We start from the raw sequence: 27,658 nt of genomic DNA on the forward strand, positions 1-27,658 counted from the left end.
AGCACTGAAGCATCTGATCAATATGCAAACACACTCCAGATCATTTACCTGAAGACAGCAGAAACACTGTTTTGTCATTTTGTTTGTGAAAGCTTTGCTAGAAGGCAAAATGTACTGATGACTTGTTGCATTATTTTGAGCCCAGCTGAAAAACAATAATGCCTTATTTCTCCAAGACTTAGACACTGAAATTGGTTTTGATTGATTGTAATAGTTGAGAACAGCTGCATTTAGCAGGAAATGTCAAATGAAGCTCTTGGGGTTTGAACATGGTCACTGGAGACGGAGCTGCTCTATTCTGAGAGGATCACACCCAGATAGCAAGCAATGATCGAAATAATGTAAAATGTTAATGTGTCAACGTTAACCTCATTGAATCAATATCACTTTTGCACCCTTAATTAATGTTGAAAAAATGCTGAAATTTCAACAAAAACTCAATGGTAATGGCATTGAATCAGTGTTTGCACTCTCAGAAAATGAAACACAACTACAACTGACTTAAAGCCACACAGCCTGAAATCTGACCTAAAGTCATTGTTTGAGCCAAAGGGTACAAGCCCTGCAAAGTTTACTTAAAGGTGCCATAGAATGGAAAATTGAATTGACCTTGGCATAGTTGAATATCAAGAGTTCAGTACATGGAAATGACATACAGTGAGTCTCAAACTCCATTGTTTCCTCCTTCTTATGTAAATCTCATTTGTTTAAAAGACCTCCGAAGAACAGGCGAATCTCAGCATAACACCGACTGTTACGTAACAGTCGGGATCATTAATATGTACGCCCCCAAATTTTGCATATGCAAACTTATTCAGAATCAAATGTAAACATCCAAATAAATACTATACTCACATGATCCGATGCATGCATGCAGTATGCATGATGAACACTTTGTAAAGATCCATTTTGAGGATTCTATTAGCTGTGTGAACTTTGTTTATGCAATGTATATAGAGTCGAGAGCTCGGGGCGGGGAGCGCAAGGATTTAAGTGGGCCGCAGCCTGAATCGGCACATTTCTAATGATGCCCCAAAATAGGCAGTTAAAAAAATGTATTAAAAAAATCCATGGGGTATTTTGAGTTGAAACTTCACAGACACATTCAGGGGACACCTTAGACTTATATTACATCTTGTAAAAAAAACGTTCTAGGGCACCTTTAACAGGGTATATGTCCAACATAAGACAAACACTTGGTCTTTGGATAGCTTTAATGCACGTGTTCACCACCTAACATAATAGGTTTAGCATGTAGCTTGAATTGTCTTTGGGATCCTTTACAGCTCAGAAACACCAATCCAGAAACACTTTCTAAAACTGTGAGAAACAAACGTGTATAAAACACATCAGGGGTTGAATACAGGTCGAGTTTATTCTGCAGAAAGAACATCATCAGACCTTCTCTGAGACTTTCTGAACTGTGTCATGTCAGATAACGTGGTCACAACATTGAACCAAAACACACACATATTCCCTTACATGCAGGGGGCGCAGGTGAGCTGGACGCTGGAGGGGTCAGAGGTCACAGAGAAGGTTCAGACCAGTGCAGAGTTTGATACACAAAAAAACAAAAAACAAACAAAAAAAACAAGCTATGGTTGTTTGATCTGATATCAGTTTACTCTCTCAGTTTTCTCTGATTCTAGTTGAGTCAAACCCGTCTGTCACAGATCAGATCACAGTAAGGGTCAGATTTACTAACAGCTAGCACAAGCGCAAACCCTCTTTTGGCATTAAAACACTATTGTCAGGATTTACTAAAGACACACAAATTAGTGCTGAAAAGAGTGAGTAGTTATTTCTGCACCTGACATTATTGCACATGCATTTGTAGGAGTTTCCCTTTCAGACATTTATGGGAGGAGAATATTTAAATGAATCACGCAAGGTGATTTACTAAGGTTTGTGCTAGTCAATTTACTGGTATTTGCACCATTGTGCACAAAGCTTCAGTTGAGGAGAAACTGAGGAAAGGATGGTCAGTTTCATCAGAAGGGTGTGTGAGTGTGAAACACAGTATTCCAGTCTTATGATTATTGTGGACTATAACTGCACTACTGCTTTATACTGCATATATGTGCTTAGATTAGTTATTTGTTTGGTGATTTGCTAAACCTCTTTCTCTGATCAGTGGAGCTCTCTCAGTGAACTTGAACAAGCTCCTACAGCTAACAGGCAATGCTCTCGTAACTTTGGCTAACGTTCTGGAAATGTTCTCTCAAAGTTATGAATAAACGTTCTTCCAGTAACATTAATAGAGTGTTTGTTCAACGTTATCTGGTATTTAATAAAGTTCTCAAAAGGTTAGCACAAAAACATTATTTATACATTGTTTGCAGAAGAGTTTTAAATGTTCTCATAACGTTGGAGGAAAACATTCTCTGAACAAAAATGTGTTAGCTGGGTGAAGTATATTAAATATAGATATCACAAGGTGAAAATAAAATATGGTGGCAGAATTGTTGTTGACCCTGTGTTAAATGAAGGTTTCTTCATCTTAAATACACCTTTATTAAGAATTAAAAATGAAAAGAATTTTTATTAGAATTTAAAAATGATGTTAAACATAAGGTGGTGTCATAGAGGCCCATTCGACCGCTCCGGACACATCGACACAACGGTCAACATGACGCTGTTCATCACTCACACTTACAAATCAATGACTTTCATCAAAAATATCACAGCATTGTGCAGCATATAAACCACTGAGCTTTAAACTCCAGACGGACAGAGGAAAACCTTTCAGAGGTGAGGATGTGCTGGTTTGTGTTGTTGTATAACTCAATATGTAAAATCACATTAATGATCAACTAAATGCTGTGAAAATAGCAGCTAATGTCTATTGCATATATAGATATTCATATGTGAATGAGGTTATGAAGGGAATGAGGCAGTAGAGGGCGATACTGATTATTCCTTAAATATCTGCCACACATCTTCCTCTTGGAGCTCGTGGACATGCTGGAAATCACTAGAATGAGAGTTGAGGTCTGGACTGTGTTCTGATAGAGGACTGTGTGTGTTCATCAAGTGGAAGTTGATTTGATTGTTTTGCTGCTTGAGGTTTCTGCAACTATTTATGAGTGTTTGATGATTTTATACTTGTGATTTATGTCAGTATTGTTGTTCTTTTGTATAATAACCACACCTTGATCCACATGTTGATCCATATCTCAAATAAAAGCAACTAATGAACTTTGTGTTTTATAATCGATGCCCCACAGTGATTTTACTATTTAACTAGTTCTCATGAAACTTTATTACAGAGGTTGCAGATGCAGTCAGGAGTTCACTTGCTCTCCAGTGTTCACGGACCAGATCTGACTGATCCAATATGGTGGACGACTCACATGTAGATCTCAATCATGTCACTGATCTATAAGAGCACAAAATCTCAAGGATGTGCAGATATACATTTTCCACAACATTTTTAGTCTAAAGAGGGTATGAATATGAGGAAATTTAACAGTGACACTGATGGACTTTGTCTGTTTCTCTCAGCTAATGCTTTGAATTCTGACCTCAATAATTTATAAAAAAGCTTAATTTAGATGATTTTATTTCAGATGTTTGTGTGACAAAGTTGTTTCAGATCCTCCTTTGAGCAGCTGCAGTATCAGTTCAGTCACTGAGCGAGCAGCGCTGGGCTCCTGGAGAAGGACGGTCTGTACAGCTGGAGCAGCAGCCTGACTCTCTCTGAGGAGGAGTGGATGAAGAGCGTCTCGGTGAGCTGTGAGGCCACACGGAGCGGCCAGTCTGCGTCCACTGGAGACACTGTGAGGAGACAGCAGTGTTCAGAGTAGATCTGATGACTATATGTGTGCTTTTACAGTCTTGATTTCATTACAGTTCAGTCAATAAAACATAATTGTAACATTACGTCCTTTTTTGTGTCATTTTTGTTTCGGCTCTTTCATTGGATCAGGGCTTTAGCTCATATTTTATAAATAAACTTCACTCAGTGGAGCATGAAAACACCTGCAGATACATGATGAAACGAGATCTGCTCAATTCTCAGAGGAACACAATCACAAATGTGACGCAAATGAGTTTAACTCCACTCAGTTTCACTGTTTGACTTGATATTCTGAGCCATATATATATGAAATAAAATAAAATGATATGATGTCAAGAAGATTGGAGGCAATAATTAAATTAATAAGGGAAAAAAGGAGTTGATTTCCTGCCTTCAGAGACTGACTATAGCGTGAACCAATAACATTTCAGTGCGGCTGTGAAGGATCATTTCATTGGTTGATCTTCAGAACGAACATGCAGCCTCTTCATTGGGACAGAGCCATCAAATATGCTTGTTTCTTTCCTGAATGATTCAGTGTTTTGAACAAATCAGTTGATTAATAATTCATTGATTCACTCATAAAGTCAGTCTCTTGTCTCCATCTACTGGCGTAACGATGTAACTTGCAGAAAGAGTCTGTAAATCACCAGCACTAATGCTGCAGGTAAACACATCTGTCGTGTCCATGATGGAGGATCTGTTTCTGTCACAAGACTCGACTGTGAACATCAGGACTTCTGAAATGAATTAAAATGGACATAAAGGTGGAGATGGAGTGATGGAGGGACGCAGGAAGAATATTCTCACTGGAGTGACGTAAGCTGCTGTTTATATATGCTGCTCTTGTGTTATGATTGACAGCTGAAGATGAATGAACATACATGCTTCTGTTTACAACTACATTTGCTGAAGTTTGTGATTGTGTTCAGTTTACAGTGATCTAAAGAAACCTTTCTGAGAGAATCCCTTTATGATTTAGTGTGTCTGTTGTTGAGTGTGTGTGAAAGTGTGTGAAAGTGTGTGAGCAGCTGCAGTATCAGTTCAGTCACTGTGACTCTGACTGACGGAGGTTTTTGTACGACTCTTTATCACTGTGTGAACACATATTTACTACTGATAACGTGGAAACTCTGACAGTAATAATGTCCAGCATCTTCAGTCTGGACTCCACTGATGGTCAGAGTGAAATCACTGTTAGATCCACTGCCACTGAATCTAGATGGAGTTCCTGACTGGAGGCTTTTTGTATAATAAATCAGGAGTTTAGGAGCTTCTCCAGGTTTCTGTAAGTACCAGGCTAAATGATTACCACCATGCACATTACTGCTGGTTTTACAGTTGATGTTCAGAGTTTGTCCTGGTTGAGCTGCTGTCATTGAGGGACTCTGAGTGACGGTGATCTGTCCTCTACACTCTGAAACACACAACAAGAAGAAAATCAACTCAAAACTTTGACAATATACTTGAAGAAATGAATTGATATCAAACTTGTGCTCCACAAACCTTGAGCAAACGCTGTGAGAGTCCAGATGAAGATGATGATGAAGGTCATGTTGATGAAGATTGTTGTGTGTGTCAGTGATGAAGTGTTAAACTCACAGCACTATAAACACTCTCAGAGCACTGAAGCATCTGATCAATATGCAAATGAACTCATTCTGTATTTAAATGAGGCTCTAAATGAAGGTTCAGGAGGAGCTCGTTCATCTCATCCTGTCAATCACAACATCAAATATGTATCATGTAACCATGATTCACCAATAAGTGTGAACTTTAAAAATGTAGCATAAAATTTAGAACAATTCAAACCACATGTGAAAAAACAGTGAAAATTAAATGTAGATGAAACTTATCATCATCTAATCAAAATCACATGAGCAAAAGCGCTTTAGTGATCATCAGCTCGACTGTAATTCGGCTGCAGGTACGAGACCGCAGGTGATCACAGCTGTACTGATGACAGAAACCCTTCAACAGTTTTATTCATGTTATCTTGCACTACATCACTGTGCCACTAGAGGACGGTGTGAACAGACAGACACACTGATGAACAGGAAAGGACGAGGTGAATAATAATGAGTTAATGCAGTGATGAATTTATTCGATGGGGCTCCAGTGTGTATTTAAACGGTTAAACACTATATATTATAGCACTGTATGCAATTGCGCCACCCAAAGTGACAAACAGGTACTGTAGTCCTGGCCGTAACAGGTTATATGGCCAATGTAAGACAAACTCTTGGTCTTTAGACAGCTTTAATGCACACGAACATCCTCTAGCATAATAGGATTAACTTGTAGCTTGAATTGTTATTGGGATCTTTTACAGCTCAGAAACTTCAATCCAGAAACACTTTGAATCGTGTAGTAGACGGTACAGCAATGGCCATGTGTCTTTCCAAATAAAATATGAGTCTTTAAGTATCTCTTTATGGAAGTATTATTCTATGTACTATATTAAAATAGACAGATAATATTGTCACGTCTGGCAACAACAAATATGTTTTCAATAGTATAGTATAAAATGAATATTAATATAAAAATGATTGATCTGTAAGTATTTTGGAAATAATTATATTGGGCTTTATTAAACTTTATGAAACTATAATGAATTTAGGCTTATATGCATTTTTTATACTACAAGTCAATCTATTGAACCATTTACACAGACTTTCATCAAGAGATCTGAAAGGATTTGTTGTCCTGTGGCTCCCTCTGGTGGATAGCATTAGTATTATGACATTCATCTCTGAATCCCATTCATATAAATGACTGATTTAAAAAACTTTCCTGAAACTCGTCATGTTTACTCAGAAAGTCTTGTTGTCCATGTGTATGAAGTTCTGTGAATTTTGGATTCAAACTGATGGAAACTGATAGAAAAATAGATTTCTTCTCCTGTGGTTCCCTCTAGTGGACAACATTAGTACAACATGTTGTAGTCCGTCGGCCATTTTGAGTTGCCGAAAACTTTTTTCGATCTCCTAAATCACTTGACCGATTCACACGAAATTGTGCATGTCATCTAGAGACACTAATGACAAAAGTTATCAAAAGGATTTTAATTAGTCGAAGCGTTTAGAAGATAGTTCATTTAGCCATGGCTCAATACACTTATAAAACTATATCTTCTCAACAATCTGATGAATCCAAACTCTGTTGATCACTTGTTTGATGTCTTCAGGGTATCTAGATGATACACAGATAAATTTGGGGTTAAATAGACAAATGGTCTAGGATGAACCCTTCAGTGTTTGGATCTCTGATAATCTCACCTGTGCTCGATATTCTCAGTCGTCTGAAGCTCTAAAATGATGTTATTGACTTCAAATCTTCTCATCTGCTGCAGCCCTCATATTTGTGAATGAACTTATTCAGTGTTTCTAGCACAAATCACTGTGACTCTGACTGACGGAGGTTTTTGACTCTTTATCACTGAACCAGGATAGAGGTTGATGATCCCAACTCTGATAGACGTCAGGACTGCTTTTACAGGACATGGTGAATGTGTTTCCTAGATGAACAGATTTCACTGCAGGCGTCTGAGTCGCTTCACCAACTGATTTATTATTATTTATAATGTTTCCTGAGGTGCACTTATAATGTTAATATGATTTTTACATCAAATAATTGTAATAATTTAGAAATAAATGGCTATTTCCACTCTGATTTTAGCGCTCTGATTGTTTACATGTGAAACCTTCTCGAATACTATCACTACATTTTTACTATTACAGCTGTCTAAATGAACGAATGGTGAAAAGTGTTGATTATTGCCTTATATTTAGATCTGTTCATCACAGGGAAGGTTGCAGTGATGAGAAACTGAGCAGATGACAGACAGTCTGTTGATGGTGTGAATGCAGTGATCTCGTCATTACAACTACATTTCTGCACTCCAGAAATGCTTTCACCATAACTAACAATGCAAACACGATGTAAATCCAGTCAGAGATTGATTGTGTAGTGTAAGAGCGTCACTGATTATAACAGGAGTTTTGGGAAGTGTCCAGATAAACTCTCGCTGTGTGATCGACAGCTTCAGTTCCTCAGATCTTTACTGTATAACTAAGATTAGGAAGAAAAAATAATAAAAGTACATGATCAAAAATATCAATGACTTTAAAATATTGAGTGAGTGGAAATGAGGATCAATAAACCATAAATGATCTAAAAATGGTGATAACATCAAAATAATTTCTAATTATCTGAAGAAATACTGATGAAGCTCAACAAAGCTATTATTAAGATCATATTTGTGTTTCTGCTGTTGAGTGTGTGTGAAAGTGTGTGAAAGTGTGTGAAAGTGTGTGAGCAGCTGCAGTATCAGTTCAGTCACTGTGACTCTGACTGACGGAGGTTTTTGTACGACTCTTTATCACTGTGTGAACACAGTCACCTGCACAATTACCACGATAATCTGTTCTGCAGTGGAAACTCTGACAGTAATAATGTCCAGCATCTTCAGTCTGGACTCCACTGATGGTCAGAGTGAAATCACTGTTAGATCCACTGCCACTGAATCTAGATGGAGTTCCTGACTGGAGTTTTTTTGCATAATAAATCAGGAGTTTAGGAGCTTCTCCATGTTTCTGTAAGTACCAGGCTAAAGTTTCATCCCCATCACTATATTTGTACACATTACTGCTGGTTTTACAGTTGATGTTCACAGTTTGTCCTGGTTGAGCTGCTGTCATTGAGGGACTCTGAGTGACGGTGATCTGTCCTCTACACTCTGAAACACACAACAAGAAGAAAATCAACTCAAAACTTTGACAATATACTTGAAGAAATGAATTGATATCAAACTTGTGCTCCACAAACCTTGAGCAAACGCTGTGAGAGTCCAGATGAAGATGATGATGAAGGTCATGTTGATGAAGATTGTTGAGTGTGTCAGTGATGAAGTGTTAAACTCACAGCACTATAAACACTCTCAGAGCACTGAAGCATCTGATCAATATGCAAATGAACTCATTCTGTATTTAAATGAGGCTCTAAATGAAGGTTCAGGAGGAGCTCGTTCATCTCATCCTGTCAATCACAACATCAAATATAAGTGTGAACTTTAAAAATTTAGCTGAATATTAACAAATAATGATGTACATTGATAAATCATTTATAATAAATACTGCAACATTCCATAAAAACAATAATTGTCCATTTTGATTTCTCAGTGACTTTAAACACAGAGAGGTGAATGATGTATTTTCTCTTGTGTGGACGTCAACACACTTAACGCCTCTTAGTTTATCAGTATTTTCCATGAGATTTCTTTGATCCCACATGAAAGTCTCTTTGTTGTGGTGTTGAGGAATTGGTTTGGTCCTTCTTCATTTTGATTTTTACCATATATCACAACAGTCGCTGGTAAAATGTACAATACAAACAAGTCAGCGCTGATGTGACTATAGGACGTTTGTTAAAATAAACTGAAACCATTTTTCTCTGACATCAGGATCCTTCAGCAGCTTATGCAAAGATGATGTTTTTCCACAGACAGGAACAGCACAACATCTGTGTGACATCTCAATCTTGTTATTATTAATCTTATCATAAACATCTCGGCCTACTTTAGATCCACTCGCTGCTCATCGACTGAACACCAGTGGGCGGGGCCAATGATGTGATGATGTAGAAGTATGTGTTGTTTTGCTCTACAGGCAGTCGTATGCAAATGATTGTGCCCATGTGACGTCACACGCACCTCTGTTCCAAACGAAGCTTTTTTACAGCTTGATTATATAAATTATTTTTTATTGACGACGAGGACGTTTTGATTATGGAACTTGCAGGATGTAATAATGATACAAAGACTCTTATATGCCAAAAGATCAAGAATAATTTCTCATGTCATGACCCCTTAAAACAGCGAGTGTAAAATATCATATTCTTCTGTGATGTATCCACAATTAACCACTAGTGAAAATGGCCTCCGGCGCTGTGCCAGATGTTACTGAGACAAAATGCGGAAGTGATCCTGCAGAGAGTTGTTACATCAAGATGGCTGCTTCTGTTTTGAGCTCTGCAGTATTTTCACTGTTTTTGTTTGTTCTGTTTTCTCCTTCTTTACTGCAAAGCAACCAATTATACCTACATAACAGAAACCATCTTTGGAAAAAATGTATTTGAAGTGTAATTTAATTGTTTAGTTTGTCTCACGTCTCATTTGATTACTTGGAGAGGGCGGGGTTTATGATCTATACTGCATCCAGCCACCTGGGGGTGATCGAGATGCTTTCAGGACTTGTGTGGCACATTTGGGTGGAGTAATGTAGGCAATATAGGGTGATTTCAAACAGAGAACAGGTTCTTCTCAGAGTCTTGAAGGAATATTTAAAGCTGCAGTCTGTATTTTTCCTCTTTGTCTCCATCTCTTGTTTGAAACCTGCGATTGCAGTCATATGTTTAATAGTTATTGTTACGTGCGTTGTGCATCGGCACGGTTTGTCAGCGGATGAATCTAATGCTTGCTGTCAATCACTACACCGGTGTGGATACTGTACTTCAGGATCACAGATTCTATGTCTTGGAAGTATCACCAATATAAGAATTTTCACTGGAAAATATCATCTGAACAAGTAAGTAACATTTCTGCCACTTTTGTTCTGAACAACTGAGGAAAAAAGTATCAAATCACACTGCCAATGGTTATTAAATCTAACAATCGTTTAGCTCGGATCACGCCAAACTGTGCAAATTATTATTACTGTTATACTTTGTTCTCAAATTGTTAATGTTAATAACATCAGCATTGTGTGATATGATTTCAATTTCTGTATCCACTCCACAGTCCAAAGTCTTTTGCTTTTTGACTACAGTGAATCTCCAGTTGTCACTGATGACTGTCATTTGGATCTTTCTAGACTACAATCCACCATCAAAATGATAAGTTTAATTATTTCAGCTGCTGTGAGAACAGGCTATAAATGATCTGCTACCAGCAGCATCCTCACATGATAAAACCAACTAGCCTGGACTCCTCCTTTCTGTTTACGGACGTGACGTAATGACGCACAGACGAACTGCTGCATGCTCAAATTTCCAAGGGAAATCCACCAGGTCACTAAGACTGGGTAAACCCAGCCTGATCTGCCAGGCGATTTTGATTTCGCCCGGCAACTCAGTCTGGAAACCCGTACATTCATTTCTGCTGCATCTGTTACACTTTTGCGGGAACCAATCACAGACTGGCTTATTCACCTTGCTCGCTATTGGCGGGTACAGAGCTCTTTCTGTGGCTCTGGGCGGGTTTAACACGATGACGTCTCTCGCACGACCGTCAATCCAATTCCTTTTAAACTCTCAACAATGCTAAATGACTTCTTTAGTTTAGCAAACAAATCGCTCGACTGGGTGTAAATGCCACTCACTTTCATGTTTTTTTGCACAACCTGCAAAAGTCGCTCGATGCCATTGCTGCTTCTGCAAACCGCTGATCAATGCTACAAACCAATACAAACTAAACCTGTCTGGAGTTTTCGCATCGCTCTGCAAAAGTACGTCACCCGGATCGTTGATCTGATTGGTTGAAAGGACTATCCAATTGCGTGAATAATGCTCGTTGATCACGCCTCTTGTGCAGTAGGAAATACATAGCAAACTCCCCAGACCAATGTTCAATTTTAAAAATGCTTTGCTGACAACCAGGTCACTCTTATTATAAAACATTATTACAAGCTTACCGTTGTGAATCAAGCTCAGATAATGAGATAGTTTTGAACACTGGCTAGTTATGTACTTGCTAATAAATTGATTTTGGATCATTTTAACCAAAAAAGTTACGGACTGCAGCTTTAACCTAAAAATATGTTACTCTCCCTCATTTGCATGTTTAAAACCTTTATGATTTTCATTTCTACTGCATAATTTTGAAAAATGTCTTCATTTTTGTTTGAGCATGTGTGTTGTGAATATGTGGTGCACATGAGACCAATGACCAACAGGGGGCAGCAAAAACCATCCATCAGGAACAGAAGATAGAAGTTTGTAAATGTAAAACAAAGCCCATGTTAGCCAGCACTAAATATTTCATTGGTTAGAATTTGCGAATGTGAATGAATGAGTGAAAATAAGATTTTTATGATGACAGAAGACCGGAAAAGTCATGGAAATTCATTGATCAAAATATGAGGAGAACCTAATGATTACTATGAAGTATAAACCAGAAATCTATGAGTCCATCAGGTCCATTTTGTCTGGTTTCAGATGTGTTTGGTCTGCTGACTTGACTTGATGAAAGTTTATGAGAAAGAAACATTTGTAGAAGATTTTAGATCTGTGTGTTTGAAAACCTTCTGCTGTTGAGTGTGTGTGAAAGTGTGTGAAAGTGTGTGAGCAGCTGCAGTATCAGTTCAGTCACTGTGACTCTGACTGACGGAGGTTTTTGTACGACTCTTTATCACTGTGTGAACACATAGCCACTGTGATAACTCTGACAGTAATAATGTCCAGCATCTTCAGTCTGGACTCCACTGATGGTCAGAGTGAAATCACTGTTAGATCCACTGCCACTGAATCTAGATGGAGTTCCTGACTGGAGGCTTTTGGTCCAATAAATCAGGAGTTTAGGAGCTTCTCCAGGTTTCTGTAAGTACCAGGACACACATGGTGGACTGCAGTATGGAGCAGTACTGAGTTTACAGCTCATCATAACAGTTTCTCCTGGTTTAACAGTTTTCACTGCAGGAGTCTGAGTCACTGTGATCTGAGCTCTACAGCCTGAAAAACAAATCATTTATTAGTCCATAAAGTATATATTATTTGACGTATTTTTAAGATATGTTAAAATTATATAATTTAAATGGTTTATTCTGGATAAATACTGTTCACCTTGTAGTATAAAGCAGTATAAGAGCGTCCAGATGATGATGAAGGTCATGTTGATGAAGATTGTTGTGTGTGTCAGTGATGAAGTGTTAAACTCACAGCACTATAAACACTCTCAGAGCACTGAAGCATCTGATCAATATGCAAACACACTCCAGATCATTTACCTGAAGACAGATACTCAAAAAAAGTGTAGATTCTTGTTTGTAAAACTGATGCACAATGACCTGAAAAGTTGTTTTTTTTTCTCAGGCAAAATTTTCTTTTTCCAACTTGTTAAAACAATAGAAAAAAAATCGAATTTATAAATTTGTATTCAAAACCCCAGCATTTTGAACGGTGTAACTTAAATGCCTCTGATTGGCCACTGTATTGAAGAAATCATCAGTGATTGGCTACATTGCTCAGCGCTGCAACAACACCTTCTCTCTCCACACTCTCCAGACTGAAACACAAATACACACTGACGCATCGCGTTTGCAAAATCTGTTTGTCCTCTTTTCTACCCTCTAGCACCCCTGTAGAACCGGGTCTGATCGGGTCAGTCGCACTGGAGCTTCTAAACACTTTTTCACAGTCGCAGGCAGTAATTGCGACTGAAATGGTCGCACTGTAGAGCCCTGCCATTGGTAACAAGGTTTATTGTAAAACTTTTTTTTCCTCAGTTGGAACAAAAGTGGCAGACATGTTTCGTACTTGTTCAGATGACATTTTCCAGTGAAACTTCTTATTTTGAACAAACTTCCAAGATGTCGAATCAGTAATTGTGAAGTAAGTGAAGATCCACACTGGTGCGGTGACTGACAGCCACACAAACACCTCAAAACATTAGATTCGTCCGCGCTGAGGAGCCGTGCCGACGCACAACCCATGTGAGGAAGATCATTCCACAAATAATTGCAATTGCAGGTTTCAAACAGAGATGGAGACAAAGAGGCAAACTTACAGACTGCAGCTTTAATAATTAATCAGCATATTTACCAGAATGTGAAATGAATTCTGAACATTTTCTCTTTTCATGTGTAGGAGTTTGTGAGCATTAATGTGTTGAAGGAATAATGATGGGATTTTCTTTGACTGTTTTCTTCATGTTGTTTCTCTCGCTGTTGGAGAATTTCTCCTAGTTTTCTCTTGAATCCTAATGGAAAGCCACTGGTAACTGATTTCTCTGTGCTTCTCTCAGGCGTCACTCCTCCTAAAGTGAGCGTCCTGCCGCCCTCCAGCGCAGAGATCTCCTCTCTGAACACAGCGACACTGGTGTGTGTGGCCAACAAGGGCTTCCCGTCAGACTGGAGCCTGAGCTGAAGGTGGACGGGAGCAGCAGGTCTCAGGAGAGCAGCGCTGGGCTCCTGGAGAAGGACGGTCTGTACAGCTGGAGCAGCAGCCTGACTCTCTCTGAGGAGGAGTGGATGAAGAGCGTCTCGGTGAGCTGTGAGGCCACACGGAGCGGCCAGTCTGCGTCCACTGGAGACACTGTGAGGAGACAGCAGTGTTCAGAGTAGATCTGCTGACTATATGTGTGCTTTTTCAGTCTTGATTTTATTACAATTCAGTCAATAAAACATAATTGTAACATTATGTCCTTTTCTGTGTCATTTTTGTTTCGGCTCTTTCATTGGATCAGGGCTTTAGCTCATATTTTATAAATAAACTTCACTCAATGGAGCATGAAAACACCTGCAGATACATGATGAAACGAGATCTGCTCAATTCTCAGAGGAACACAATCACAAATGTGACGCAAATGAGTTTAACTCCACTCAGTTTCACTGTTTGACTTGATATTCTGAGCCATATATATATGAAATAAAATATAATTATATGATGTCAAGAGGATTGGAGCAATAATTAAATTAATAAGGGAAATAAAGGAATTGATTTCCTGCCTTCAGAGACTGACTATAGCGTGAACCAATAACATTTCAGTGCGGCTGTGAAGGATCATTTCATTGGTTGATCTTCAGAACGAACATGCAGCCTCTTCATTGGGACAGAGCCATCAAATATGCTTGTTTCTTTCCTGAATGATTCAGTGTTTTGAACAAATCAGTTGATTAATAATTCATTGATTCACTCATAAAGTCAGTCTCTTGTCTCCATCTACTGGCGTAACGATGTAACTTGCAGAAAGAGTCTGTAAATCACCAGCACTAATGCTGCAGGGAAACACATCTGTCGTGTCCATGATGGAGGATCTGTTTCTGTCACAAGACTCGACTGTGAACATCAGGACTTCTGAAATGAATTAAAATGGACATAAAGGTGGAGATGGAGTGATGGAGGGACGCAGGAAGAATATTCTCACTGGAGTGACGTAAGCTGCTGTTTATATATGCTGCTCTTGTGTTATGATTGACAGCTGAAGATGAATGAACATACATGCTTCTGTTTACAACTACATTTGCTGAAGTTTGTGATTGTGTTCAGTTTACAGTGATCTAAAGAAACCTTTCTGAGAGAATCTCTTTATGATTTAGTGTCTGTTGTTGAGTGTGTGTGAAAGTGTGTGAGCAGCTGCAGTATCAGTTCAGTCACTGTGACTCTGACTGACGGAGGTTTTTGTACGACTCTTTATCACTGTGTGAACACCCAGTTACTGTTGATGTAGTGATAACTCTGACAGTAATAATGTCCAGCATCTTCAGTCTGGACTCCACTGATGGTCAGAGTGAAATCACTGTTAGATCCACTGCCACTGAATCTAGATGGAGTTCCTGACTGGAGGCTTTTTGTATAATAAATCAGGAGTTTAGGAGCTTCTCCAGGTTTCTGTAAGTACCAGGATATACATTTATCATTCCCACTACAATTGGGCACATCTTTGCTGGTTTTACAGTTGATGTTCACAGTTTGTCCTGGTTGAGCTGCTGTCATTGAGGGACTCTGAGTGACGGTGATCTGTCCTCTACACTCTGAAACACACAACAAGAAGAAAATCAACTCAAAACTTTGACAATATACTTGAAGAAATGAATTGATATCAAACTTGTGCTCCACAAACCTTGAGCAAACGCTGTGAGAGTCCAGATGAAGATGATGATGAAGGTCATGTTGATGAAGATTGTTGTGTGTGTCAGTGATGAAGTGTTAAACTCACAGCACTATAAACACTCTCAGAGCACTGAAGCATCTGATCAATATGCAAACACACTCATTTACCTGAAGACAGTCACTTAATACAATTACTGAAGTGAACATCTAGTAAAAATCAGTCTTATTCATATCATTCAATCTTCTGATAGTCAAACTATTTAAAAAATGTATATTTCAATTCTGAATAAATCTACAAGACCAACTTCAGTATATTAATCTGAATATCTGCTGTGAGACTCTGAGAATATTTTAGTTGGATTGAAACATCACTGTTAATCCCCAAATTTACACCAAATCCATGTGTTTTCCTGCAGTTTCTGAACAGACATGAGGATCATCACACACGAGTCTCTGTCAATCACTGAATCAACTGAATTTGATTGTGAGTCACATATTAGAAACATCTTCACTTTTATAAATATTTATAAAATAAATGTAAAAATATATGGTGACATGCAGATGTTTTTGATGGTGGACAACAGCTGTTGGGTAATCTGGTCTTTAGTTTTAAAATTAATTTTTATATCATTGTTAATCCATTTTGTTGACATTTATATTAATTATTTTCATTGTCATCTGCTCTGAAGTTGATGAATGTGTTTATATATATGATGCTGTTAATATCTGTATTATGAATGTTCAATGTTCAATTTATTTATAAAGCACAATTAAAACAACCTTAGTTGACCAAAGTGCTGTATAAAGTTGCATATCTGTATTATGAGGAATGAACTTAATACATTAAAGACTTATTAAACTGATCAAGCAGAACATGTTTATGATGCTGATGATGATTCAGTTTAGAAAGAAGAATAAAGATAGAATATAAATGAAGAAAATCAAAAATATAGTGAAGAATGGAAAAATATCCACTGAAGTGAAGATCAAAATTTGAAGGACTGAAAATAACAGGAGACAAAAATGACTTAAAATGAATTGTGATTAAAAATGTCAAATACTGATGAAGCTCAACAAAACTGATATTTATTATAATATGTTGAGTGTGTGAAAGTGTGTGAAAGTGTGTGAGCAGCTGCAGTATCAGTTCAGTCACTGTGACTCTGACTGACAGAGGTTTTTGTACGACTCTTTATCACTGTGTGAACACATCTTTACTGTTGATTTCATGGTAACTCTGACAGTAATAATGTCCAGCATCTTCAGTCTGGACTCCACTGATGGTCAGAGTGAAATCAGTGTTAGATCCACTGCCACTGAATCTAGATGGAGTTCCTGACTGACAGTTGCTTATATAATAAATCAGGAGTTTAGGAGCTTCTCCAGGTTTCTGTAAGTACCAGCTCAGAGCGCGTTTTCCACCATCATAACAACAGCCTGGATCTCTGCTAGTTTTACAGGTCACAGTGACTGATTGTCCAGTTTGAGAGAGCAGCTCTGAGGGAGTTTGAGTCACTGTCACCTGACCAACAGATTCTGACAAGAGAGAAAGATTAGAAATCACAAACACTTTCACAACCATATATCTTCACAACACATAAAAATAACAAGTAAATAATGTCTGTAATCTTTACTGACACAAACCTCGACATAATACTGCCAGCGTCCAGATCAATATGGTGCTGAAAGTCATTTTTGTTGGTTGTAGGTTCAGTTCTAGTGAAAAACAGTTGTTGATCATGTTTGATGTTTGACAGAGTTATAAACACATGCAGAGCACTGAAGCGTGTGTCGCTCATGTAAAACACTCTCTCTATGCAAACGCTTCAGCAGTGACAGGTTTAAGATGGTTTAATGTGGTTTCATTGAGATTTCACAAAACATTTCACATGTTAATATAATCCTTTATTGATAAAGCAACATCAGATGAACAGGAGCGCTGTTTAATCCGAATATCAGACCAACATCACGATTACAAGTGTGATATTGCTTTTATATTATTGAACATTTATAGATTCTACATTTCAAAATGCAAAAAATTAGGCAGCCTAAAACTAACTCTGAGCCTTGGTTGAATGACACGGCTCGTGCTGTCAGACGCGAGTGCCGTAGAGCTGAGCGCAAATGGAAAAAGGACAGACTGCATGTATCACTTCAAATGCTAAGGGACTGTTGGCGTCATTATCAGACAATTGTGAAAGATGCTAAAAGACAATATTTATCTGGAATTATTCTGTCAAACTGTAACAAGCCTCGTGTTTTGTTTAAGACTATTGATTCTGTTCTTAATGCTCCGCAAACAGTCTGTATTGATGCACTTTTTATTGATAAGGTCACTACCACTAGAGCCCTTATTTCACCTTCTGCTTATGACCCCTCAATCCCTGTCCTCTGTTCTGCTGTTTTTGACAGGTTTGAGCCTGTGACCTTGTCTGTGTTACAGGAGACTGTTGATCATTTGAAGCCCTCAGGTTCTCCACATGATGCTGTTCCTCCTCGGCTTTTTTAAAGAGGTCTTTCCTACTGTAGGGCCATATGTTCTTGCAGTTGTTAATAGCAGTCTGTCTTCAGGTGTGGTCATAAAAATTTTAAACATGCAGTAGTGCAACCTCTGATTAAAAAACCTGGTGTGGATCCTGTAGATCTTGCAAATTTTAGGCCTATCTCCAAACTACCTTTTCTTTCAAAAATCCTTGAAAAGATAGTCTGCAGTCAATTAATGGCCTTTTTGAAAGCCCACAATAATGTTCCAGTCCGGTTTTAAAACTTTGCACAGCACAGAATCTGCTCTTTTAAAAGTGTTTAATGATATATTTTTAGCTACTGACTCTGGTGATTGTGTTATTCTTGTGCTTCTTGATTTAACTGCTGAACCATGAAATCCTGATCTCACGTTTGGAGCAGTGGGTGGGCATCAAGCATTAGCACTTGAATGGTTTAGGTCCTACCTGGATGGTTGGACTTTCTGTGTCAGTTGTGGTGACTCTGAGTCCTCCTCTGCTCCTCTCTCTTGTGGGGTCCCACAGGGCTCAGTTTTAGGCCCACTTCTCTTCTCTTTGTATTTGCTCCCACTAGGTTCAATAATCAGGAAGCATGGCATGTCTTTCCACTTTTACGCAGATGATTTATGTGCCTCTTAAAAAGAACGACACTGTCGGACCGTTACTCGAGTGTCTTGCTGATATATAGGCCTGGATGTCTCTTACTTTTTTAAGTTTTCATGTAAAAAAGACAGAGGTGATGGTTTTTGGTGGCACCATTGGGACCCCTTCTGTTGATTTGGGGGCCTTGGCCCAGTACAACAAGCAAACAATCACTAACCTAGGGGTTAAAATCGACGCTGACCTCAAGCTTGACAGTCAGATCAGGGCGGTCGTTAAATCAAGCTTTTTTCAGTTGAGGCATCTGGCCAAAGTAAAGCCATTTCTTTCGAGGCAACACTCTGAGACAGTAATCCACGCCTTTGTTACCACTCGGCTGGATTACTGTAACGCACTGTATGTGGGGGTTAGTGGGTCTTCTGTTGCTCGTCTGCAGATGGTTCAAAACGCTGCAGCACGTCTGTTAACGCAAATACGAGCACATTTCCCCTATTTTAGCCTCACTTCACTGGCTGCCCATACATTTTAGGATCCATTTTAAAATTCTCTTATTTGTTTTTAAATCTCTAAATGGTCTTGCTCCACCCTACGTTTCTGAGCTGCTACACCCTTATAGACCCACCCGTTCTCTCAGGTCAGCTGATCAGCTGCTCCTGAATGTGCCCAGAACAAGCGGATGCTCAGAGGGGACCGTGCCTTTGCTGTAGCAGCTCCTAAACTGTGGAATGATCTGCCTCTGCCCGTTAGACGGGCCTCTTCATTGTCTTCTTTTAAGTCACTTCTTAAAACCCACCTTTTCTCTTTGGCCTTTGACTGATTTTGACATTTGTTTCTTAATTTGTTTTTGTTTTTATGTCTTGTATGAGTTGAGTATTTTATGTTTTATATATTTTTCTGTACAGCACTTTGGTCAACTTCGGTTGTTTTAAAGTGCTTTATAAAGTTTGATTTGATTTGAGTTTGAAAAACCCTTTTCTACATGTTTTTCTGCTCAATAGTTATTTTGAGTGTTTCTGGAGTCACAGGATCATCAAACTCCTCTGAGGACGATGAACATCTGCTCTATTCTGAGAGAAACACAATCACTCCACCTGATGATGAAATATGAGTTTAACTCGCTCAGATTCACTGTTTGACTTCAGTAAATGACACTGTTGAGGCAGTTTGTGGAATAAATCAGGAGTTCAGGAGCTTCTCCAGGTTTCTGTAAGGACCAGCTGAAGAAGTTTCTCCTGTTCCAGTTTCTCTCCATTGGATCAGAGGTTTGTTCATATTCATCAGTTACACTGAGGTTTATCAGCTCATGTTATCATCAGATACCAGTTTGTATCTTCTCATAGTTTTGTGAACAAGTTTTCAATAAAAATTCAGTTAAAAGCACAAATTAATATTCTTATCTTGCTCTTTCTGATCAGAGGCTGTGATTGGTGCAGAGGAGGGAGAGGCGTGTCTGAACTGAACTGTTGATCAGGACTACAATTAAAACAGCAGCTAATATAAAACTCTCACTGTCTGCAGTATATAGTATGAATACAGTGTATAGTGAACAAATGACATGTTAGGATGAGATACTCAAATCAAATAACCATGGAGAATTATGAAAATTAATATCTATTATTAATAAAAGGCGGCAGCTGAAATCACTCAGATCTCAAACGTGTGACTGATCTATAAGAGCACAAAATCTCCTTCTGACCTCTAAATTATTAAGAGTGGAAGATTAATTTAGATTATTTTATTTCAGATGTTTGTGTGACGATGTTGTTTCAGATCCTCCTTTGAGCAGCTGCAGTATCAGTTCAGTCACTGTGACTCTGACTGACGGAGGTTTTTGTACGACTCTTTATCACTGTGTGAACACATTTTCGCTGTTGATGTAGTGATAACTCTGACAGTAATAATGTCCAGCATCTTCAGTCTGGACTCCACTGATGGTCAGAGTGAAATCACTGTTAGATCCACTGCCACTGAATCTAGATGGAGTTCCTGACTGGAGGGTGCTTGCTAAATAAATCAGGAGTTTAGGAGCTTCTCCAGGTTTCTGTAAGTACCAGGCTAAATAATGTCCATAAGAACTATAATAATACACATCTGTGCTGGTTTTACAGTTGATGTTCACAGTTTGTCCTGGTTGAGCTGCTGTCATTGAGGGACTCTGAGTGACGGTGATCTGTCCTCTACACTCTGAAACACACAACAAGAAGAAAATCAACTCAAAACTTTGACAATGTACTTGAAGAAATGAATTGATCTCAAACTTGTGCTCCACAAACCTTGAGCAAACGCTGTGAGAGTCCAGATGAAGATGATGATGAAGGTCATGTTGATGAAGATTGTTGTGTGTGTCAGTGATGAAGTGTTAAACTCACAGCACTATAAACACTCTCAGAGCACTGAAGCATCTGATCAATATGCAAATGAACTCATTCTGTATTTAAATGAGGCTCTAAATGAAGGTTCAGGAGGAGCTCGTTCATCTCATCCTGTTAATCACAACATCAAATATCTATCATGTAATCACGATACACCACTAAGTGTGAACTTAGAAAAATGTAGCATAAAATTTAGAATAATTCAAACCCCATGTTAAAAAACACTGTGAGAAAATGAAATGTAGATGAAACTTATCATCATCTAAGCAAAATCACATGAGCAAAAGTGCTTTAGTGATCATCAGCTCGACTGTAATTCGGCTGCAGGTACGAGACCGCAGGTGATCACAGCTGTACTGATGACAGAACAGTTTCATTCCTGTTATCTTGCACTACATCACTGTGCCACTAGAGGGCGGTGTGAACAGACAGACACACCACTGATGAACAGGAAGTTTATTTGATGACTTATATATATTTATATATTATAGCACTGTATGCAATTGCGCCACCCAAAGTGACAAACAGGTACTGCAGTCCTGGCCTAAAGTCATTGGTTGAGCCAAAGGATACATACAGGCTGCCTAATATAGTGACCTACAAATTGGCCGTAACAGGTTATATGGTCAATGTAAGACAAACTCTTGGTCTTTAGACAGCTTTAATGCACATGAACATCCTCTAGCATAATAGGATTAACTTGTAGCTTGAATTGTTATTGGGATCTTTTACAGCTCAGAAACTTCAATCCAGAAACACTTTGAATCGTGTAGTAGACGGTACAGCAATGGCCATGTGTCTTTCCAAATAAAATATGAGTCTTTAATATCTCTTTATGGAAGTATTATTCTATGTACTATATTAAAATAGACAGATAATATTGTCTCTTTCCTTCAATCGAACGGCAATACATTCAGTCACGTCTGGCAACTTGACAAATATGTTTTCAATAGTATAGTATAAAATGAATATTAATATAAAAATGAATGATCTGTAAGTATTTTGGAGATTACAGTTTTTTTTGCAAACTAATTATATTGGGCTTTATTAAACTTTATGAAACTATAATGAATTTAGGCCTATATGCATTTTTTTATACTACAAGTCAATCTATTGAACCATTTACACAGACTTTCATAAAGAGATCTGAAAGGATTTGTTGTCCTGTGGCTCCCTCTGGTGGACAGCATTAGTATTATGACCTTCATCTCTGAGTCCCATTCATTTAAATGACTGATTTAAAAAAAAAAAAAAAAAAAAGTTCCTGAAACTCAGCATGTTTACTCAGAAAGTCTTGTTGTCCATGTGTATGAAGTTCTGTGAATTTTGGATTCAAACATTTAAACTGATGGAAAATGATAGAAAAACAGATTTCTTCTCCTGTGGTTCCCTCTAGTGGACAACATTAGTACAACATGTTGTAGTCCGTCAGCCATTTTGAGTTGCTAAAACCTTTTTCGATCTCCTAAACCACTTGACCGATTCACACGAAATTTTGCATGTCATCCATAGACACTAATGACAAAAGTTATCAAAAGGATTTTAATTAGTCAAAGCGTTTAGAAGATAGTTCATTTAGCCATGGCTCAATACACTTATAAAACTATATCTTCTCAACAATCTGATGAATCCAAATTCTGTTGATCACTTGTTTGATGTCTTCAGGGTATCTAGATGATACACAGATAAATTTGGGGTTAAATAGACAAATGGTCTAGGATGAACCCTTCAGTGTTTGGATCTCTGATAATCTCACCTGTGCTCGATATTCTCAGTCGTCTGAAGCTCTAAAATGATGTTATTGACTTCAAATCTTCTCATCTGCTGCAGCCTCATATTTGTGAATGAACTTATTCAGTGTTTCTAGCACAAATCACTGTGACTCTGACTGACGGAGGTTTTTGACTCTTTATCACTGAACCAGGATAGAGGTTGATGATCCCAACTCTGATAGACGTCAGGACTGCTTTTACAGGACATGGTGAATGTGTTTCCTAGATGAACAGATTTCACTGCAGGCGTCTGAGTCGCTTCACCAACTGATTTATTATTATTTATAATGTTTCCTGAGGTGCACTTATAATGTTCATATGATTTTACATCAAATAATTGTCATAATTTAGAAATAAATGGTTATTTCCACTCTGATTTTAGCGCTCTGATTGTTTACGTGTGAAACCTTCTCGAATACTATCACTACATTTTTACTATTACAGCTGTCTAAATGAACGAATGGTGAAAAGTGTTGATTATTGCCTTATATTTAGATCTGTTCATCACAGGGAAGGTTGCAGTGATGAGAAACTGAGCAGATGACAGACAGTCTGTTGATGGTGTGAATGCAGTGATCTCGTCATTACAACTAAATTTCTGCACTCCAGAAATGCTTTCACCATAACTAACAATGCAAACACGATGTAAATCCAGTCAGAGATTGATTGTGTAGTGTAAGAGCGTCACTGATTATAACAGGAGTTTTGGGAAGTGTCCAGATAAACTCTCGCTGTGTGATCGACAGCTTCAGTTCCTCAGATCTTTACTGTATAACTAAGATTAGGAAGAAAAAATAATAAAAGTACATGATCAAAAATAGCAATGACTAAAATATTGAGTGAGTGGAAATGAGGATAAATAAACCATAAATGATCTAAAAATGATGATGACATCAAAAGAATTTCTAATTATCTATAGAAATACTAATGAAGCTCAACAAAGCTGATATTAAGATCATATTTGTGTTTCTGCTGTTGAGTGTGTGTGAAAGTGTGTGAAAGTGTGTGAAAGTGTGTGAGCAGCTGCAGTATCAGTTCAGTCACTGTGACTCTGACTGACGGAGGTTTTTGTACGACTCTTTATCACTGTGTGAACACTAAGTTACTGTTGATGTAGTCTAAACTCAGACAGTAATAATGTCCAGCATCTTCAGTCTGGACTCCACTGATGGTCAGAGTGAAATCACTGTTAGATCCACTGCCACTGAATCTAGATGGAGTTCCTGACTGGAGGGTCTTTGCTAAATAAATCAGGAGTTTAGGAGCTTCTCCAGGTTTCTGTAAGTACCAGGCTAAATAATGTCCATAAGAACTATGATAATACACATCTTTGCTGGTTTTACAGTTGATGTTCACAGTTTGTCCTGGTTGAGCTGCTGTCATTGAGGGACTCTGAGTGACGGTGATCTGTCCTCTACACTCTGAAACACAAGAAGAAAATCAACTCAAAACTTTGACAATATACTTGAAGAAATGAATTGATATCAAACTTGTGCTCCACAAACCTTGAGCAAACGCTGTGAGAGTCCAGATGAAGATGATGATGAAGGTCATGTTGATGAAGATTGTTGTGTGTGTCAGTGATGAAGTGTTAAACTCACAGCACTATAAACACTCTCAGAGCACTGAAGCATCTGATCAATATGCAAATGAACTGCAGATCATTTACCTGAAGACAGTCACTCAAAACAAAACAAAAAAAAGCATTCTTTAGAGTATAGGACAGGTTCTTGTTTGTAAAATTGATGCACAATGACGTGAAAAGTCGTTTTTTTCTCAGTCAAAATTTTCTTTTTCCAACTTGTTAAAACAAAAGAATTTTTTTTTATTTTTATAATTTTATATTCAAAACCCCAGCGTTTTGAACAGTATAACTTAAATGCCTCTGATTGGCCACTGTATTGAAGAAATCATCAGTGATTGGCTACATTGCTCAGCGCTGCAACAACACCTTCTCTCTCCACACTCTCCAGACTGAAACACAAATACACACTGACGCATCGCGTTTGCAAAATCTTTTTGTCCTGTTTTGTACCCTCTAGCACCCCTGTAGAACCGGGTCTGATCGGGTCAGTAGCACTGGTGCTTCTAAACACTTTTTCACAGTCACACACAGTAATTTCGACTGAAATGGTCACACTGTAGAGCCCTGCCATTGGTAGCGCGGTTTATCATAAAACTTTTTTTCCTCAGTCGTTCAGAACAAAAGTGGCAGACATGTTTCGTACTTGTTCAGATGACATTTTCCGGTGAAACTTCTTATTTTGAACAAACTTCCAAGACGTTGAATCAGTAATTGTGAAGTAAGTGAAGATCCACACTGGTGCGGTGACTGACAGCCACACAAACACCTCAAAACATTAGATTCGTCCGCGCTGAGGAGCCGTGCCGACGCACAACCCATGTGAGGAAGATCATTCCACAAATAACTGCAACTGCAGGTTTCAAACAGAGATGGAGACAAAGAGGCAAACTTACAGACTGCAGCTTTAATAATTAATCAGCATATTTACCAGAATGTGAAATGAATTCTGAACATTTTCTCTTTTCATGTGTAGGAGTTTGTGAGCATTAATGTGTTGAAGGAATAATGATGGATTTTCTTTACTGTTTTCTTCATGTTGTTTCTCTGTGTTGGAGAATTTCTCCTAGTTTTCTCTTGAATCCTAATGGAAAGCCACTGGTAACTGATTTCTCTGTGCTTCTCTCAGGCGTCACTCCTCCTAAAGTGAGCGTCCTGCCGCCCTCCAGCGCAGAGATCTCCTCTCTGAACACAGCGACACTGGTGTGTGTGGCCAACAAGGGCTTCCCGTCAGACTGGAGCCTGAGCTGAAGGTGGACGGGAGCAGCAGGTCTCAGGAGAGCAGCGCTGGGCTCCTGGAGAAGGACGGTCTGTACAGCTGGAGCAGCAGCCTGACTCTCTCTGAGGAGGAGTGGATGAAGAGCGTCTCGGTGAGCTGTGAGGCCACACGGAGCGGCCAGTCTGCGTCCACTGGAGACACTGTGAGGAGACAGCAGTGTTCAGAGTAGATCTGCTGACTATATGTGTGCTTTTACAGTCTTGATTTTATTACAATTCAGTCAATAAAACATAATTGTAACATTATGTCCTTTTTTGTGTCATTTTTGTTTCGGGTCTTTCATTGGATCAGGGCTTTAGCTCATATTTTATAAATAAACTTCACTCAATGGAGCATGAAAACACCTGCAGATACATGATGAAACGAGATCTGCTCAATTCTCAGAGGAACACAATCACAAATGTGACGCAAATGAGTTTAACTCCACTCAGTTTCACTGTTTGACTTGATATTCTGAGCCATATATATATGAAATAAAATAAAATGATATGATGTCAGAGGATTGGAGGCAATAATGAAATTAATAAGGGAAAAAAGGAGTTGATTTCCTGCCTTCAGAGACTGACTATAGCGTGAACCAATAACATTTCAGTGCGGCTGTGAAGGATCATTTCATTGGTTGATCTTCAGAACGAACATGCAGCCTCTTCATTGGGACAGAGCCATCAAATATGCTTGTTTCTTTCCTGAATGATTCAGTGTTTTGAACAAATCAGTTGATTAATAATTAATTGATTCACTCATAAAGTCAGTCTCTTGTCTCCATCTACTGGCGTAACAATGTAACTTGCAGAAAGAGTCTGTAAATCACCAGCACTAATGCTGCAGGGAAACACATCTGTCGTGTCCATGATGGAGGATCTGTTTCTGTCACAAGACTCGACTATGAACATCAGGACTTCTGAAATGAATTAAAATGGACATAAAGGTGGAGATGGAGTGATGGAGGGATGCAGGAAGAATATTCTCACTGGAGTGACGTAAGCTGCTGTTTATATATGCTGCTCTTGTGTTATGATTGACAGCTGAAGATGAATGAACATACATGCTTCTGTTTACAACTACATTTGCTGAAGTTTGTGATTGTGTTCAGTTTACAGTGATCTAAAGAAACCTTTCTGAGAGAATCTCTTTATGATCTTTAGATGTGTCTGTTGTTGAGTGTGTGTGAAAGTGTGTGAAAGTGTGTGAGCAGCTGCAGTATCAGTTCAGTCACTGTGACTCTGACTGACGGAGGTTTTTGTACGACTCTTTATCACTGTGTGAACACCCATGCTGCCACTGATGACTGTGTAAACTCTGACAGTAATAATGTCCAGCATCTTCAGTCTGGACTCCACTGATGGTCAGAGTGAAATCACTGTTAGATCCACTGCCACTGAATCTAGATGGAGTTCCTGACTGGAGGGTGCTTGCATAATAAATCAGGAGTTTAGGAGCTTCTCCGGGTTTCTGTAAGTACCAGGCTAAATAATCATCAGCACCATCATTCTTGAACACATCACTGCTGGTTTTACAGTTGATGTTCACAGTTTGTCCTGGTTGAGCTGCTGTCATTGAGGGACTCTGAGTGACGGTGATCTGTCCTCTACACTCTGAAACACACAACAAGAAGAAAATCAACTCAAAACTTTGACAATATACTTGAAGAAATGAATTGATATCAAACTTGTGCTCCACAAACCTTGAGCAAACGCTGTGAGAGTCCAGATGAAGATGATGATGAAGGTCATGTTGATGAAGATTGTTGTGTGTGTCAGTGATGAAGTGTTAAACTCACAGCACTATAAACACTCTCAGAGCACTGAAGCATCTGATCAATATGCAAACACACTCCAGATCATTTACCTGAAGACAGCAGAAACACTGTTTTGTCATTTAGTATCTTTGCTAATAAATTTCTATTGATCATTTTCAGAAACAGACACTC

At 38.6% G+C, this 27,658-nt stretch overlaps 2 pseudogenes and 6 gene segments (V, D, J or C); 2 read left to right on the top strand and 6 right to left on the bottom strand.

The window, feature by feature from the left end:
* Nucleotides 1–7,990: 7,990 nt before the first annotated feature.
* On the bottom strand, nt 7,991–8,675 carry LOC125277352. The segment is given in 2 exon segments: nt 7,991–8,537; nt 8,627–8,675. Coding segments are annotated over 2 exon segments (453 nt in total).
* A 3,528-nt stretch (nt 8,676–12,203) lies between these two features.
* On the bottom strand, nt 12,204–27,646 carry LOC125276367. The segment is given in 3 exon segments: nt 12,204–12,523; nt 12,635–12,798; nt 27,577–27,646. Coding segments are annotated over 2 exon segments (369 nt in total).
* Nucleotides 13,712–14,209, top strand: LOC125276368 (annotated as a pseudogene).
* Nucleotides 15,134–15,681, bottom strand: LOC125277370. The segment is given in 2 exon segments: nt 15,134–15,543; nt 15,633–15,681. Coding segments are annotated over 2 exon segments (387 nt in total).
* Nucleotides 16,731–17,481, bottom strand: LOC125277354. The segment is given in 2 exon segments: nt 16,731–17,158; nt 17,267–17,481. Coding segments are annotated over 2 exon segments (438 nt in total).
* On the bottom strand, nt 20,570–21,045 carry LOC125276370. The segment is given in 2 exon segments: nt 20,570–20,907; nt 20,997–21,045. Coding segments are annotated over 2 exon segments (387 nt in total).
* LOC125276371 lies at nt 25,458–25,973 on the top strand (annotated as a pseudogene).
* LOC125276372 lies at nt 26,469–27,461 on the bottom strand. The segment is given in 3 exon segments: nt 26,469–26,629; nt 26,988–27,323; nt 27,413–27,461. Coding segments are annotated over 3 exon segments (546 nt in total).
* Nucleotides 27,647–27,658: the final 12 nt, after the last annotated feature.

Source organism: Megalobrama amblycephala, linkage group LG10 (assembly GCF_018812025.1).
Source record: "Megalobrama amblycephala isolate DHTTF-2021 linkage group LG10, ASM1881202v1, whole genome shotgun sequence".
Lineage (NCBI taxonomy): Eukaryota > Metazoa > Chordata > Actinopteri > Cypriniformes > Xenocyprididae > Megalobrama > Megalobrama amblycephala.